At 37.1% G+C, this 17,608-nt stretch overlaps 1 protein-coding gene across 1 annotated transcript in view; it reads right to left on the bottom strand.

Annotated features, from left to right (window-relative positions):
• Positions 1–17,608, bottom strand: part of LOC110454969 — an 89,143-nt gene that overhangs the window by 7,087 nt on the left and 64,448 nt on the right. The window contains exons 34-55 of the mRNA XM_021504816.1: positions 16,637–16,802; positions 16,074–16,141; positions 15,030–15,130; positions 14,230–14,376; positions 12,720–12,809; positions 11,798–11,904; positions 11,285–11,366; positions 10,662–10,808; positions 9,100–9,261; positions 8,530–8,628; positions 8,192–8,286; positions 7,870–8,017; positions 7,328–7,445; positions 6,969–7,061; positions 5,292–5,394; positions 4,588–4,819; positions 2,513–2,691; positions 2,103–2,205; positions 1,473–1,655; positions 1,064–1,243; positions 649–769; positions 289–359 (exon numbers count right to left, since the gene is read on the bottom strand). Of these exons, the coding sequence (XP_021360491.1) occupies positions 289–359; positions 649–769; positions 1,064–1,243; positions 1,473–1,655; positions 2,103–2,205; positions 2,513–2,691; positions 4,588–4,819; positions 5,292–5,394; positions 6,969–7,061; positions 7,328–7,445; positions 7,870–8,017; positions 8,192–8,286; positions 8,530–8,628; positions 9,100–9,261; positions 10,662–10,808; positions 11,285–11,366; positions 11,798–11,904; positions 12,720–12,809; positions 14,230–14,376; positions 15,030–15,130; positions 16,074–16,141; positions 16,637–16,802 (2,795 nt within the window). The remainder of the gene's footprint in view (positions 1–288; positions 360–648; positions 770–1,063; positions 1,244–1,472; positions 1,656–2,102; positions 2,206–2,512; positions 2,692–4,587; positions 4,820–5,291; positions 5,395–6,968; positions 7,062–7,327; positions 7,446–7,869; positions 8,018–8,191; positions 8,287–8,529; positions 8,629–9,099; positions 9,262–10,661; positions 10,809–11,284; positions 11,367–11,797; positions 11,905–12,719; positions 12,810–14,229; positions 14,377–15,029; positions 15,131–16,073; positions 16,142–16,636; positions 16,803–17,608) is intronic.

The raw sequence follows: 17,608 nt of genomic DNA, 5'->3' as shown, positions 1-17,608 counted from the left end.
AAATGCTGTATGTCTTACCTGTTCACATTCACATAGGGTATTAATGCTGTTTGTCTTACCTGTTCACATTCACATAGCGTATAAATGCTGTATGTCTTAGCTGTTCACATTCACATAGGGTATAAATGCTGTATGTCTTAGCTGTTCACATTCACATAGCGTATAAATGCTGTATGTCTTACCTGTTAACATGCTGTATGTCTTACCTGTTCACATTCACATAACGTATAAATGCTGTATATCTTACCTGTTCACATTCACATAGGGTATAAATGATGTATGTCTTACCTGTTCACATTCACATAGCGTATAAATGCTGTATGTCCGTATGTCTGCATCATCTTTTGATGCTTCAGTGTCTTTTGAAACAGAACGAAAACACATCATTTTAAATCAATATATTAACTTTATAAATATCAAAACATTCTGTTTATACATTTTATAAAACTGTGTTTACAAAAATGGTTTCTTCTGTAACAAAGGTTTATCATCTCATAGGACGAGCCAAAGGGGCAGTGTATAAATAAGCCTTATCAGTATGTCAGATTTAAAGCTGTCAATACCAAGAGTTAAACTAGCTTTAACGATACATCAGTGTTCAAATGCACTTGAGCTCTAGATCTTGGCCATGTCTAGTTATGACCTTACTTTGACTCGGCTTGGCCATGATGTCGACTGCAAACAACCGGGGATAGGTTCCAATGTCTTGTTCGCTGGCGTATCTCGAAATCTGTCGCAGAAACTTCCTCTGGGCTAACTCAAACATTTCCTGTCAATTTTATTAGAATTATTTTAATGAATTTCTTCAGTTGTGATTAAAAAATCCATCATCGGATTTGCAGTGATAACGATTCCACCAGTCAATGCTTACATGTATATAGTTGTAGCTGTTTATGCTCTGCAGATTTAAGGGTTCCTAATGATCTGAATGAAGTTCTTTGCTTCCAACTTGTATGGATACATAGCTTGACCAATTAAATTGCTGCAAAGCTGTTTAAATAGATTGTTGATGTTTCAAAATTACATAAAAGAGGTTTCAAAAGACAATCATCGAGGTCAGTACCTGAAAAGAGATCTGAGCTTTTTCTGCATTAGCGAGTTCTATCTTCCTCTTTTTCTCATCAGCATCCTCCTGTCGTTCTGGCAGCATATTCTCCTTTACCAGGGCGAGCAGTTGCTTATGGGAAACGTTAGTTTGTTGCTGGAAATCAACAGTAGGGAAGGAATTGGCATGGAAACCAACCTGGAATAAAATTTAATTTGTCAAACATGCTAATTTCTCAAACAAGGAATATAAATTCATCTGTTAAACGTGTCAAAGACCCCAACAAGGCATACAAAGTCATCTGTCAAACATATATATTATATATGCTTTTATGGATATTATAAGTAACCTCTCAGTAGAAAATTATCAATCAATTTCAGGAACTAACTCATGAGATTTTTATAATAATTATTACAAATCAAACGACCTCTGACTGTTTCCAGGCATTCCCAGTCCCAACAACAGCAACGACAATCGGCAATTTGAGTTGTACAGCAAACCGAATTTCTTTACAGCAGTTTTCGGAGAGGGCGTACTCATCGGAAACACAGGCCACCATGATGCGTGACTCTGACAGACCCTTGGCTAATCTATGGAACAGCTGGTCATTCTGTGAGATAGAGAAAAAATCATAATATTTAAAGGGAAAAAATCTAATATTAATCCATTGTTTTAACAACACAGATGTCTGTATATATCATCTCTATATGTCAAAGGAGGATCCACTGTTTCTTGATGAATACCAAGGCCACATTCGATTATTGCAATCCAAACGGTTGAACCTGTTGGACCAGAGTTGTTCTTTTATGAAATAAGGTTTGACCTAGTAATCTGATGCTGCTTTCAGACGAGCCTTAACAAAGCCTTGCAAGGCCTATATAAACATTTGTAGGTCTGCCAGGATTTGTATTCGAAAATGTTACATTTGAAAACAGACCAACAGGTTGAACTGGATACATGAAAGGGGCCCAATAATTTTTCAAGAATGCAGTGCAACGAAATGTTTACCCCATAAGCTGGAATATAGTAAAACATGTTGAGTTGAATGAATACTAACCACATTCATCTGTTCAATGTCTAACCAACATGGAACACCCTTCTTCTCCAAGAACGCCTTGATCTCTCGAGGATCACCATATCCCAGCGCTTCTTCCTTTTTACTAAAAACAACAATTCCACCCAACTTTAAAGAATCATTGGAATAAAGCAACAAGAGGTTATAAAGGATCTGTTTTTTTGCTGTATGAAGTGAAAGATTATCATCCAAATTCATTAATTTGTAAAAGTTGTTTTCCTAGCTAGGACAAAAAATGCTCAATAAGTGAGCATATTGTCATTTCTTAAGAAGTTGTTTAAAGAAAGATGACACCAGACAGACAAATGGACAGATGTTGTATCAACATATTATTTCAAAGATATATTTTGCAGACTGAGTAAAAACCTTGTTGATTGGTAAGCTGTACTTACTTTGAGCCAAGCGCGACAGCCTGTTGGGAGTTCACCCATGCGTAGCTAATGAAACAAGCATTGCTACTAGTGTCCTGCTTCCCAACATGTAGCTGGTCATTCTTCTGTAGTGCGGACAGTAATTCATCAAACTTAGATTTGTACGCAGCCTTCTTAGAGTTGACCATGTTAACAAAAATCTGTAAAATAAAATGTTCATCTTACCAAAAAACAAAAACAAATGGCCCATGTGGCCTGAACGGTCACCTGAGCAAAAAAACTCATCTTACCAAAGAACTCCAAAAACAAACGGAAATTCTGTCAGCATGATCACTACCATTAACTCAATCAGCCCTGAAGACATATTTGAACTCTTTCCAGTTCAGAGGTAGGAATAGTTCATTATGAAATTTCAGGGGTGAATGAGATAACTGGTCTATTCAGTAACAGAATATTGTTACCAATGGTGGGTTTTTTTGTGGATTGAGCTAAAGGAAATATATACCATCTTTTATCTTATCACTGATGTTTTTGCTAAGCTGACAGTTCATGATCATTGTGCCTGGCAGACTAAAATGAGTATAAATACTACCTACCACATCACTGATAAAGTAACCAGCCTACAATGAGTATAGATGCTACCCACCACATCACTGATAAAGTAACCAGCCTACAATGAGTGTAGATACTACCTACCACATCGCTGATAAAGTAACCAGCCTACAATGAGTATAGATGCTACCCACCACATCACTGATAAAGTAACCAGCCTACAATGAGTGTAGATACTACCTACCACATCGCTGATAAAGTAACCAGCCTACAATGAGTATAGATAATCCCTACCACATCACTGATAAAGTAACCAGCCTACAATGAGTGTAGATACTACCTACCACATCGCTGATAAAGTAACCAGCCTACAATGAGTATAGATGCTACCCACCACATCACTGATAAAGTAACCAGCCTACAATGAGTATAGATACTACCCACCCCATCACTGATAAAGTAACCAGCCTACAATGAGTGTAGATACTACCTACCACATCGCTGATAAAGTAACCAGCCTACAATGAGTATAGATACTCCCCGCCACATCACTGATAAAGTAACCAGCCTACAATGAGTGTAGATACTACCTACCACATCGCTGATAAAGTAACCAGCCTACAGTGAGTATAGATACTACCCAACACATCGCTGATAAAGTAACCAGCCTACAATGAGTATAGATACTTCCTGCCACATCACTGATAAAGTAACCAGCCTACAATGAGTATAAATACTACCTACCACATCACTGATAAAGTAACCAGACTACAATGAGTATAGATACTACCAACCACATCACTGATGAAGTAACCAGCCTACAATGAGAATAGATACTACCCACCACATCACTGATAAAGTAACCAGCCTACAATGAGTGTAGATACTACCTACCACATCGCTGATAAAGTAACCAGCCTACAATGAGTATAGATGCTACCCACCACATCACTGATAAAGTAACCAGCCTACAATGAGTGTAGATACTACCTACCACATCGCTGATAAAGTAACCAGCCTACAGTGAGTATAGATACTACCCACCACATCGCTGATAAAGTAACCAGCCTACAATGAGTATAGATGCTACCCACCACATCACTGATAAAGTAACCAGCCTACAATGAGTATAAATACTACCTACCACATCACTGATAAAGTAACCAGCCTACAATGAGTATAGATACTACCTACCACATCGCTGATAAAGTAACCAGCCTACAGTGAGTATAGATACTACCCACCACATCGCTGATAAAGTAACCAGCCTACAATGAGTATAGATACTACCTACCACGTCGCTGATAAAGTAACCAGCATACAATGAGTATAGATACTACCCGCCACATCACTGATAAAGTAACCAGCCTACAATGAGTATAGATAATACCTACCACATCACTGATAAAGTAACCAGCCTACAATGAGTGTAGATACTACCTACCACATCGCTGATAAAGTAACCAGCCTACAGTGAGTATAGATACTACCCAACACATCGCTGATAAAGTAACCAGCCTACAATGAGTATAGATACTACCTACCACGTCGCTGATGAAGACCCCCAGAGTGGTACTCCCTTGCCAGTTGAAGTTCTCTCCAACAGTTACACAGATTGTCATCTTCTTCATGGTGTTTACAGCGTACTTATACATGTCACAGCAGACAGGGTCTGCTGCGTAGTTGTTGGAGACGAACACCAGGAAAACGGAGGCATGCACTAGCCTTTTGGCCATCTCCTCCCGTGATGACAAGTCTTTTCCCTCAGGGAAGTAGCTGTAGCAAGAAAAGTATAGATAAGTAATATAACCAGATCACCATGGTAACATTTAGGGTGCACACATAAAAAGATAACTTTTTATATTGATCACACTTAAATGAGCAACAGCTTTATAAAGAAAACACTATGGTCATCTTTTCCTGCAGTGACCGGAGTCTGGTTTTCCCTGAGAAAAGAGATACGTAGGGAAAACCCTTCCATAGTATCAAGCCTCATATTTCATGCAGTGCCATTAATTTGCCTAACAATTGTCACTTTCACAAAATTTGGTGAGGGTGCATTTTTCACAAATGGGCTAGAGTGATGACAATCACTAAGAAATGAAGGGACAGATAAGATGATGACTTTTACTTGAATTTTGTTTCCTAAGAGGAAAGTAAGGAGAAGCACTGATTACAGGATGGGCACCTGTATCAGCTTATATATGTCAGATCAAGAACAATGAGTTTGTTGTATATTGATTCTCACCAGCTGTAACCCGCCTTCTCAAGATCAGCGTAAACGTCTGCTGGATGTATAACCTTTGACCTGTCCTTGGGTGCATCATTGACACAGTACGAAATGAAAATATCTGAAAATAAAAACATTTAAGTCTTCTCAAGATCTTTCAATAGTTTTATAATAAATTAAATTAAAACCAAACTAGTTTTTTTTTTTTATTAATTTGAGGTTTTTGAAGTAAAACCAATTTTCATGATGTAATTATAACTGAAATGAAACATGAATGTCATTGAACTAAAGTTGTAAATGCACATTTTTTTTTAACAAAATCAACATAATTAAAACCAATTTTCAAATTGTAAATCATACAAAGTTTCAGATAAATCGACCCATAAGTATGATTTTAATTGAAATGGGTTGCAGTGACTTTGATACTGTTGGTATGGGTGTGCGGTGTCATAAAGGTTACAATACTCCTAGTGTGACCTTGACGCTTGTGGTAGGGTAAGATAGGGATACAATATGCCCCTAGCTGTGACCTTGACGTTTGTGGTAGGGGAATATAGGGATACAATATGCCCCTAGCTGTGACCTTGACATTTGTGGTAGGGGAAGAAAGGGAAACAATATGCCCCTAGCTGTGACTTTGAAGTTTGTGGTAGGGGAAGACAGGGATACAATATGCCTCTAGCTGTAACCATGACATTTGTGGTAGGGGAAGAGATGGATACAATATGCCCCTAGTTGTAACCTTGACGTTTGTGGTAGGGGAAGAGAGGGATACAATATGCCCCTAGATCTGACCTTGACGATTGTGGTAGGGGAAGATAGAGATACAATATGCCCCTAGCTGTGACTTTGACGTTTGTGGTAGGGGAAGATAGGGATACAATATGCCCCTAGCTGTGACCTTGACTTTTGTGGTAGGGGCAGATAGGGATACAATATGCCCCTAGCTGTGACCTTGACTTTTGTGGACGGGACATTTAAGACGTACAATGTCCCTGGTTGTGATCTTCAGCTATCACATACGCATCTTATTTCGATTCAGATGCCATCAAACTATTTTACATTCAATCTGATTAAAATCATATGTTACATGGCTCCGCCTGAACATCTGAATGTGCCGCGGTCAGGGACACGTTCAAGTGACCTTTAGATGAACCAATCAGAGGCACGCTGGCAAAAGTTTGCCAGCGAATCGGAATATCATGGTTGATTGATAAATAGCGAGGGGTATCAAACAGATTAGTTTTCTAAAACAAATATGGCGGCGGGAACTGATGTTTCTAGGACGTACGCCAAGGAAAACGTACCCATTTGGTAATAATTGCGTAGGCAACACCGCCATACAGTCTTTCTTCTCTAATAAAGCTTCAAGTATCTTTTTCTGTTCGGGTTTCAGACAATCAATCTCAAATAACTTCAGAACTTTCACATCATTTTTATCAATGTCCGACATATTTGTTACAAGTCCATGCACCCTTTTGAAAGAGTGTCTCTGATTGGTCAAAATTTAATGAGTATTTATAAATATAAAGGTCACCTGAACGTGACCCTGACCGTGGCACACTCAGATGTTCAGGCGTAGTACGAAGTTAACGAAGCCATGTAACATATGAGTTTAATCAGATTGTTTTACATTATGGTAACAATACCCTGTTTAGAAGTAAGGGAGACAACTATGGTTGATTTTATACTCACCCACTGACATCTCGGTCTGCATCTGTTTGAGAGCACTAACATCGTTGTTAAGATGAACTTCGTAGTCTTTGCTGTCGTCTGGAGCCAAGATACCTGTAAACAGATTTTAAATTAACTAATGGACTGCATTTTCACTAGAACTGTTAGCTTTTGGTTAAAGTATATAGATCTGAACCCCGTTATTGTTAACGGCAGTTACATATAATTAAGCGATGGTCTGAAATGCACTTTCAGGCATTGGGTCATAATGACCTTGATCTCTGACATTTGAATCCGAAAATTAATAGGATTCCTAGCCCTTTGATTATGAGTCTGTAGAAGGTGAATACTTGCACTGTCATGATCTATATTTAGCCTACCTTGAAGGCTTAGGATGGGAGTGGTATGAAAGTATTTATGACACTGAAAGAATGGGGCCTTCAGTTCCAGAGCTCGGCGGATCCCCGATTCCTTGAACATGTGTGGGTCTTTCACATACTGAAAAATAGAATATATAATATTTATATAATACTTGATGACCTATTCAGATCTTAAAATACAAAAAGACCATACTTGTAAACAATGTTTTAAAAGACGTAAACATTTAGCAAGACAATTTTATTTAATTGTTCATGTACTTGTTGAAAATATTTATTTGAAAAGTTTCAATTCATATTTATGAAAGGCATCTTCAGAAAATGCCTCTATCAGATGTTTATAAAGAGACAAAATCCAACACTGCCTGTTTTATCACAAAAAAATACTGGAAGGATAAAAGGCACAAGTTAAATAGCATCTATAAACATCTGGGCTTGATCATTTTGACGTTTGACCTTATAGTAAATAAAGTACATTTCACAAAAATATGAATCATCATCGAAGGCTGACCTATACATACGCAGATCACTGAGTATATAGTTACCTGGCTGATACAATCAGGGCACGGAATCTTGCATTCATAGGCGACACCGTAGAACGATTCGTTGATCAGACTCTCAAATACCTCATGTATAAAGAACAGCAGGTTGTCTGGCCTTGGACCTTGAACTTTGACATGAAGTTTTGATTCCCTGGCAACCAAAAATTGAAATATCATACAATTGTAACTGTCTGGTATAACTTTAATCTGAACACTTGAATGTTGAAATTCGTCATTAAAAATATTTTTTCTGTTCATTTTTTATAATGTTTTGTGAAAACCATTATTTGTTCAAAGCCTGGTTACCATGGTATCAGATATTTACCCGATCTGCTGTACCAAAGCCAGCTGCCCGTTCTTCTTGATGAAGGAGCCTCTCTTCCAGATCACAGACTCCTCAGAGATTCCATGAAGTCTTACCTAATGGAAGTAAACATATATTACTATGTTGTGCCAGCCCATAAATTTTGCTAGTAACTTAGTGTCATATTAAACCCTACCTGTCCCCTGTTAAAGAGAAACCTAAGATATTAAACCCTACCTGTCCCCTGTTAAAGAGAAACAAAGATATTAAACCCTACCTGTCCCCTGTTAAAGAGAAACCTAAGATATTAAACCCTACCTGTCCCCTGTTGAAGAGAAACCTAAGATATTAAACCCTACCTGTCCCCTGTTGAAGAGACCACCAGGTAAATAGTCAAACTTGTAGATCATCTTTGTCTCAAAGATTCCTTCCTCCTTTTTCACCTCTGGCCAAGAAAACTGTTAAATATACAACAATTCACAACTTCATACTATAAATATCTCACACATGATGTAATAAGCAATAACATGCCCAACAAGTCACAACTTTATACCATAATGTATCTGATAAATCACAACTGTGTGCAATAAAATAATTGATAAATCACAACTGTGTTCAATAACATATCACAACAAATCACAGTGTTATCCTACATCTAAATAAACCAGAACAAAACTGTTTTCCAAATAATGTCACAGTGAAGAAAGAATTCAAGTTATTTTCTTCAAAATCATATTTCTGTTCTTAATGCCACAATTCCGAAATGCTTTAAATTTCATTTGTAATAAGTTTACCTTTTTTCACATCATAAGTGTTTAATTAAGATTATGCTATTCATTTAATATGTTACACTTATTTAACTATGTAACAAAACAATACAATGCTATAATTATGGACAGGTTACACCTACACTGTCATGTGACACTTACCTCTGGCTGTTTCTCTGGAAGGAGACATGGTACAATGTTACACTTCTTTCCCTCCAACTGAAATGTCAAGTCAAACTCCTCAGTCAGCCTCAGCAGCCAGTCTGCCATTGTTTGGTAGTCTTTCCATATTTTTTTGATGTCAGCATGTTGTAGTTGACCATTCTGAAACAAAATAAAGACTGTCTCTTTTTTAGTGCTTCAAACCTTTGGCCTTGAAACACAATGTCTTCTGAAACATTTGATTAAATATCTGTGACCTTGACATGTGAAAACATTTCTTCTAAAATAAATGTGAACCTGTGCCTTTAAAACACAAGCCATTCAGATTGATATGTGTCGCCTACCGGTATGCCCCGCTTTGACCATCAATGCACATATCAAAGAAACTAACTTAAATGCAAAAACTTAATGTTGATGGAGATGCTGACAAAGTCAATGGACCATGAAAGATTGGCTGCATCCAGCATTTGATGCATGGTCAAAAACCAAGGTCAAATAAATGTTGTTTTTGATAATTATTGTTGATTGAAATAAGATATAAATCCTTTCCAAATCTAATGTCTGATTATTGTGAAAGATGAGACTATATTGATCAAGGATTATTAAATGATGAAATGATGATTTCGCTTTGAGGTCAAATGCCAACTTCTTGAATATTCAAAACAGATGCAACCTTCAAAAACATGGCTGCTGCAAAACCAATGCAAATTTAAGAATCAATTGCACCTTTAGTTAAAAGAGTTAAAAAAAAGTGAAAAATTTGGACATTTTTCATGAAATCTGAATAAAAGGGTGTATGACAGGGTGTCGTTCTAACACCACTAACTTTTTGTTTTCCATGGAAACATATCTTTATTTCTTTATGATTTGTAGTATGGATATAAGTTATTTTATATACCAATTTAAAAAAGAATTCATTGACACAATTGTTTTCTATTCGACTTAACAATCATTTTTTTTGCGAAATATTTTCAAAGCCAGTTGCAGGCATATTGCAAAAAAAGGTAGCCATTTTGAAAAAAACAAAAAAATAAAATAAATGTTGTGTCTAAAATATTTTAAAATATTCATTTATCATATTGTTCTCAGATAGATTTAAAAAAAAATTATATGCATTTTTTTGGCGGGTACCTTAATGACTTAAAAAGGGCAAAAAAATGAAATTTTCTGACTTCAAAGGGGGGTAACACTTTCAAAGAATATTTTTAAAAATAGCATGGAAACCTATTCTCAAATTTTGATATTTTGTTAGGTACACCCCAAAGAACAATATATGCGAAATTAAAAAAAAATCATTGACTAGATTTTTTACCCCTTTAAGTGTCCTCTACCTTAACTAAAACCCCACATCTGTAACCTTGAAACAAATGAGCTCTCGATTTCCACTGAAACACTCTTACCTCTTTCAAGGAAATTAATTGTCAAATCAAATTTCTCAGTTTATTATTAAAGTAACAGTTTTAAGACTCAAGTTTTTGTATTTTTTTGTATTCACTCAATATAATATTTATTGAAAATGATGTGTCGATTATGATACAGTGTAATGTCCAGTGATTGGTTACCTTGATGACGGCCTGGTCCACACAAACGACACACGCCATCACGTCTACAATCCACTGTGGCTCAATGATCACATGATCTCGCAGGTACTCGTTGGAGAAATGCTGGATCATCCCAAGGTCATGTAGGAACTGGATAGCTTGGTTAATCTGTTTAGAAATTTATATTTAGTTCTGGATTGTCTTACTGACCACATAAATATAACAGATGTATTGTAACCCTGGTAAATACTAGTTGCAATATATCGCTCGGCTATAGAGAACTTCTCTTTAGCTCAATCGGTTGAGTGTAAGACTAGTAATCCAGAGGTACCGGGTTCGATCCCTAGCGGAGGCAGTGATTTATATTTAAATAATCATGCGCTCTGTTAGAGTATTATGTCAATGGCTACTCTCAAACTTAAAATTTAGGGCAAAACTTAAGAAAACATAAACAATTCAGTGAAATGAACACCTGAGGACCTGTAATAAAAACACAATCATGAACTTGCGTGTGACTTGGGTCTTAGAAATTGTGTTTATAAGCACATTTGCTTCAATTTTATTCTGACATTTTTGGTTATAGAATATGGTTTGGTTTTTAAGTACATGTACACACAACTGTGAGAATAGGACCGTATCATTACCTCGGAGGAGTCGACAATGCCCAGATCGATAGCTGTGCTCTCAACTGTCTTAAAATCCAACACTTTCTTCTTGTCCCTCTGACTGTCGAAATAAACAGATTCACAGGTTATGCACATTAGATGACCATAACATTTTTTTTCAAAAACAATGATGACTGTCACTAGTAAAATTGATATCCTGTTATACATATAAATTTAAGCTTTTAAATTACAATATATGTAGTTAAAAAATAAAAGTTTTACATTGAATTATAAATTGATCAAACACAAATTATTTCATATGCATGATCCAATACAACATGACAGAGTTATTACAAATTAACGGAGGTAATACAGTGTATGTACATGTATTTTGTTATACAATATATAGGCTATGAGATATAGTGTTGCAGAGGACCAACAAATTGAAAGAAAAAGCCAAAATTATTATTCCCTCTTTCTAATTATAAAAAAAAGAAAACATCATTTAAAATTGATAATAAACAAAATTTCTAATATTCTAGAGAGTCTTACTCAGTGAGAGCTTTTTCCAGTTGAAGCCATGCATGAGGAATCTTCTCACCCATATATTCCTGTTGTAGAGTTGCCTTGAACAATGCCTCCTTCAGCTCTGGGATACCCTGGGGAAGTACATATCTAAGTTTAATAACACTGAGGAATGACTTATAAGGTCATGCAGGCAGTTAGTAGAATTCTTTTAATGAGTGAAAGTATATGTGTTATAAATGATGTGTTTCCTGGTATTTTATATCTTTGTAGCTAGCAAAGCAGAATTCCTTCACTAGATCTATAACTAACATTTCCATCTTTGGAGCTGACAATGTGGACACCCTCTATCTGGTGATAACTGTGTTTGATGATCTAGATCTATAACTAACATTTCCATCTTTGGAGCTGAAAATATGGAACCCCTCTATCTGGTGATAACTGTGTGTGATGAACTAGATCTATAACTAACATTTCCATCTTTGGAGCCGACAATGTGGAAACCCTCTATCTGGTGATAACTTTATTTGATGTACTAGATCTATTACTTACTTTTCCATCTTTATAGCTAACAATGTGGAAACCCTCTATCTGGTGATAACTGTGTGTGATGTACTAGATCTATTACTCGCTTTTCCATCTTTGGAGTTGACAATGTGGAAACCCTCTATCTGGTGATAATTTTATTTGATGTACTAGATCTATTACTTACTTTTCCATCTTTGGAACTAACAAAATAGAATCCCTCTATCTGGTGATAACTGTGTGTGATGTACTAGACCTATTACTTACTTTCCATCTTTGGAGCTGACAATGTGGAAACCCTCTATCTGGTGATAACTGTGTGATGTACTAGAGCTATTACTTACTTTTCCATCTTTGGAGCTAACAAAGTGGAATCCCTCTGTCTGGTGATAACTTAGTGTGATGTACTAGATCTATTACTTACTTTTCCATCTTTAGAGCTAACAAAATAGAATCCCTCTATTTGATGATATTTGCTCTTCATTTCATCCATAGGAAGTTCTATCTTTGTCATCTGAAAAAGCCAAAGATAAGATCTTCAACACTCTAGATACATGAAAACATACATTTAGAGGTCAAATGTCAATGTCAGTAACCTTCAAATATTATGTGTGCCACAAATCACAATGGCAAAGACCTGATTATTAGCATAATATACACTGTGAGGTAAAATCTAACCAGTTATTTGTTTTCGTGAACAAAAACTGTCATAAATGCATATTTGCTTTACACTCGATCATTTGACCTTTGAACTAGATGTGAAGGTCAAGGTTACCCTAACCCTATTTTGTCAGTTCCACAGGCAATACACTTTTTATTTGACCCAATTGTCAGTGTTTTAGAGCGCATGCAGGCCTGAGAAGAAATATTGTTATGGGCCATGTCCTCAAATCAATTGGTCAGTGTGAGTTGATTTTCACAACAAAGATGGAAGCATAAAGGGTGTGTTCTGTGATGTGTATAAAACTGCCCTGGTCAGTTTGGGTGCCCCAACAGCACATGCAGGACTCTAACCACTAACCACTAACATACAGTCCGTCGGATGGGACTATAAATAGTGGCCCATGTGAGAACTGTCCAATCTCGCACGAAAAAGATCCCTCTGAGTGTTTCGAAAAGGAGTAGGCGCGTAAATGCTGACACAGAGAATAGTGTAAGCTTTATTCCAAATTTTTGGCGGTTAGAACTAGGGTCTCTTTATTAAGACATTTAGAAGGACTTCAAATTATATATACAAGCCAAAATTCATAGAACAGGCAGGGGCTGATGTAGCTGGCGGCGGGACAGTACCTCACTTCTGGTCCAGACTTGGTGATACTATACCACGAGTGTTAGGTTAAGGCATTATTAGGCATGGGAGCCGTCTTACAAAAACTAAGACTTATACAGTAAATATATATAGGATGAACGGCTCATTCTCTAACCTACCCCCCTCTTCTACTCTTTACTCCATACTTTATCCCTTCTACTCATTTTCCTTTCTTTTCTTCGTCTGCTGGATAACCGATCTACTTGGTAGTGAAGCTGAGGTAAAACCTATCAATCAATCAATCAATCTGTGGGTGCTCATCACAAAGATGGAAGCCTTAGGGGCATGTAGTGTGACGGTCAGTATCTATACCTCACCTGGTCAGTGTGGGTGCCCACCACAAAGATGGGGGCCTTAGGGGCATGTAGTTTGATGGGCAGTATCTATACCTCACCTGGTCAGTGTGGGTGCCCACCACTTTGATGGGGGCCTTAGGGACATGTAGTGTGATGTTCATTATCTATACCACACCTGGTCACTGTGGGTGCCCACCACTTTGATGGGGGCCTTAGGGACATGTAGTGTGATGGTCAGTATCTATACTTCACCTGGTCAGTGTGGGTGCCCACCACAAAGATGGAGGCCTTAGGGGCATGTAGCGTGATGGTCAGTATCTATACCTCACCTGGTCAGTGTGGGTTCCCACCACAAAGATGGGGGCCTTAGGGGCGTGTACTGTGATTGAGTTGAGCCAGAAGTTCAGCCCAGCATGTTCATGTCCAAGTCTTATATTCCAAAGCAGCAGATACACAGCTCGGTCTGACAGGAAAAACTGTAAGCAGCCAAAGAGAACACATATGGTGTATGTTTTGAGACAGTAATACACTGTATTTACATTCATAAAATAAATATCTGATAACATTTCACAGCCTATACATATCCTTCTAGTTATATATCAGATAAGACATCCCTCTAGTTTGACAGCCAGGACTGATGTGTATTGAGATATGAGTTGCCCCTAATTCTGGCCAGTACCAGACATTAACTGATGTGTGTTGGATAGAGTGTTGTAATACCCTTTGAGATGTACCCCAAACCTTGCCCATGACAACCATTAACTGATGTGTGTTGGATGGAGTGTTGTAATACCCTTTGAGATGTACCCCAAACCTTGCCCGTGACAACCATTACCTGATGTGTTTCGTCAGTGCTAACCCTATGAGATACCCCCTAAATCTTACCCGTGACAACCATAAGCTGATGTGTTTTGTCAGTGCTGTATAACCCTATGAGATACCCCCTAATTCTTACCTGTGACAACCATTACCAATACCTGATGTGTTTTGTCAGTGCTGTATAACCCTATGAGATACCCCCTAAATCTTACCCGTGACAACCATTACCAATACCTGATGTGTTTTGTCAGTGCTGTTATACCTTATGATCATGAGATACCCACTAAATTTGGCCCCTGGCAACCATTACCTGATGTGTGTTGTAGTAGACTGTCTGGCCGGCAAAGTCCCAAACACTGTAGGATATTTTCTGTCCTTTTTGATTCACATCCCAGGTACAGATGTCAATGCCTGTACAAAGTTAAAAACGTTTAATTACATAATCACATCACATTGTATACTCTTTATAACAGCATACCTCCAAACAATTAATTTTGATTTCATCATAAGAGATTCAAACTCAACTTGTTCTGTTCAATATTTTGTTCTGAAAATTTTAATTGAAATGGAATACCAAAAACCACCACATAACGAAAATGGACGGCAAGTCCTCTTGGCTAGCAGTAGCTGCTATGAAAATCTGCGGAGCTGTCATGAAATGTCCCTGATTTGTCATGAAAATCCTTTGAGCTGTTAAAAATTCATCTAAGATGTCATGAAATCCTTTGAGCTGTTAGAAAAATACATCTAAGATGTCATGAAATCCTTTAAGCTGTTAAAACATCATCTTAGATGTCATGAAATCCTTTGAGCTGTTAAAAAATCATCTTAGATATCATGATATCCTTTGAGCTGTTAAAAAATCATTTTAGATGTCATGAAATCCTTTGAGCTGTTAAAACATCATCTTAGATGTCATGAAATCCTTTGAGCTGTTAAAAAATCATCTTAGATGTCATGAAATCCTTTGACCTGTTAAAACATCATCTTAGATGTCATGAAATCCGTTGAGCTGTTAAAAAATCATCTATGATGTCATGAAATCCTTTGAGCTGTTAAAAAAAATCATCTAAGATGTCATAAAATCCTTTGAGCTGTTAAAAAATCATCTATGATGTCATGAAATCCTTTGACCTGTTAAAAAATCATTGAAGAAGTCATGAAAATCCTTTGAGATGTAATGAAAACCCTTTGAGCAGTCATAAAAACTATTTGCTGACGTGATAACACTCCTCAAGATGACATGACATGGTCATTATCTTCGCTGACACTGCATGAGCTGATCAGGTGATGGAAAAGACCATCTTAAAGTGAGGATGATTTTTTTTCTCATTTACCAAGAACATTTACTAACCGTCAGTGATTGCATCAGCACCAGTCAGGTTAGATTTCTTATTCGTAGACATCAAAGATTTCACCAAACTACAATTGAAAAATATAAAAACACAAATCATTATATATGGTGAATATTTTGAATATTTAACATGATTTTGTCAACAGTTACAAGACTGGAATGAAATGAGTCCAATCAACTCATTCATAGTATAATTAGCTATACTTTGGTATGCTTAGTAAAATGTTACAGAATGGTGAACATGAACCTGTCAGGCCAGGATTCGATCAGAACCTCCCAGCTCTGGATGGATACTCCAACTCAGAACCTCCCAGATCTGGATGGATACTCCAACAGAGATTCTTCCAGCTCTGGATGGATACTCCAACTGAGAACCTCCCAGCTCTGGATGGATACTCCAGCAGAGAACCTTCCAGCTCTGGATGGATACTCCGACTGAGCCCCATGTGTAGCTGAGGTAGACCCACTCCAGCTCCAAATTTCTAATTATGGGGGGGAGCAATGAATATTTTTGGAACCCAATTATATTTAAACGAAATGAAAAGTTGGTTTAGAACATGTACCTGGTTTTACCAGATCCTCCTAGACCAACCAACATCAGTTTGGTTCGTTTACAGTCCACTGATCCTGTCACCAGACGCTTGAGGTAGGCATATGTCGTCCTAAACCCACGATCTCTGATCTCCTTGGGGGGAGTCTTTAGAACTGGACAGTCATAAAGATCCAAATCTGACGAAATATAAATTTGAAAAGTCTGAATTGTAGGATTAAAAGAAAACACTGAAGGTTTGTAAATGGTCCACCTGGTAAAGAAACCTGAGCATTGACAAAATCTTGGAGGAAATCAGTAGTTGTACATTTATAATGAGAACAAGAAACTGTTTTTTGTGAACAAAAACATATGTCTCCCCTTATTTGCCAACAGACAAACTTCAGTATAAAAATTAACAAATGGCCATATCTCTTTATATAGTGGGACACGAGACCCGAATATTAAATGTGACACTCCTACTTCCCAAGATAAATAACTATAGCAAGTTTGGTCAACGTAGGTGAAATATCATGGAAGATATGCAGTGGACAAACTTTGGTATTAAAATTAAAAAAAGGCCATAGTTCTATATAAAGTGATGCACAAGACTCAATTTCATTGCGAGAGATTCCACCTTTCCAAGATACATAAATATAGTAAGTTTGGTCAACATAGGTGAAATAACATGGAGCTTATGCTCCGGAAAAAATTCTGTATTAAAAATAAACAAAGGGCAATAACTCTGTATAATTTAGGGCACGATACCTAATTCCAATGCATTGCACACCTTCTGTGGGTGATGCAGGTATACTTCAAGTTTGATTGAGATATCTTAAACTGTTTAGAAGTTATGCAGTGGACAAACTTTGGTATTAAAATAAGCAAAGGGGTATATAGTGGGGCACAAAACTCAATTTCATTGCTAGAGATTCCGCCTTACCAAGATACATAAATATGGTAAGTTTGGTTGTTTGGTTAATGTAGGTGAAATAACATGGAACTT

Source organism: Mizuhopecten yessoensis, unplaced genomic scaffold, assembly GCF_002113885.1.
Source record: "Mizuhopecten yessoensis strain PY_sf001 unplaced genomic scaffold, ASM211388v2 scaffold8123, whole genome shotgun sequence".
Classification (NCBI taxonomy): Eukaryota; Metazoa; Mollusca; class Bivalvia; order Pectinida; family Pectinidae; genus Mizuhopecten; species Mizuhopecten yessoensis.
The sequence above is the reverse complement of the archived record's forward strand: the minus strand, read 5'-3'. Positions and strand labels throughout refer to the sequence as shown.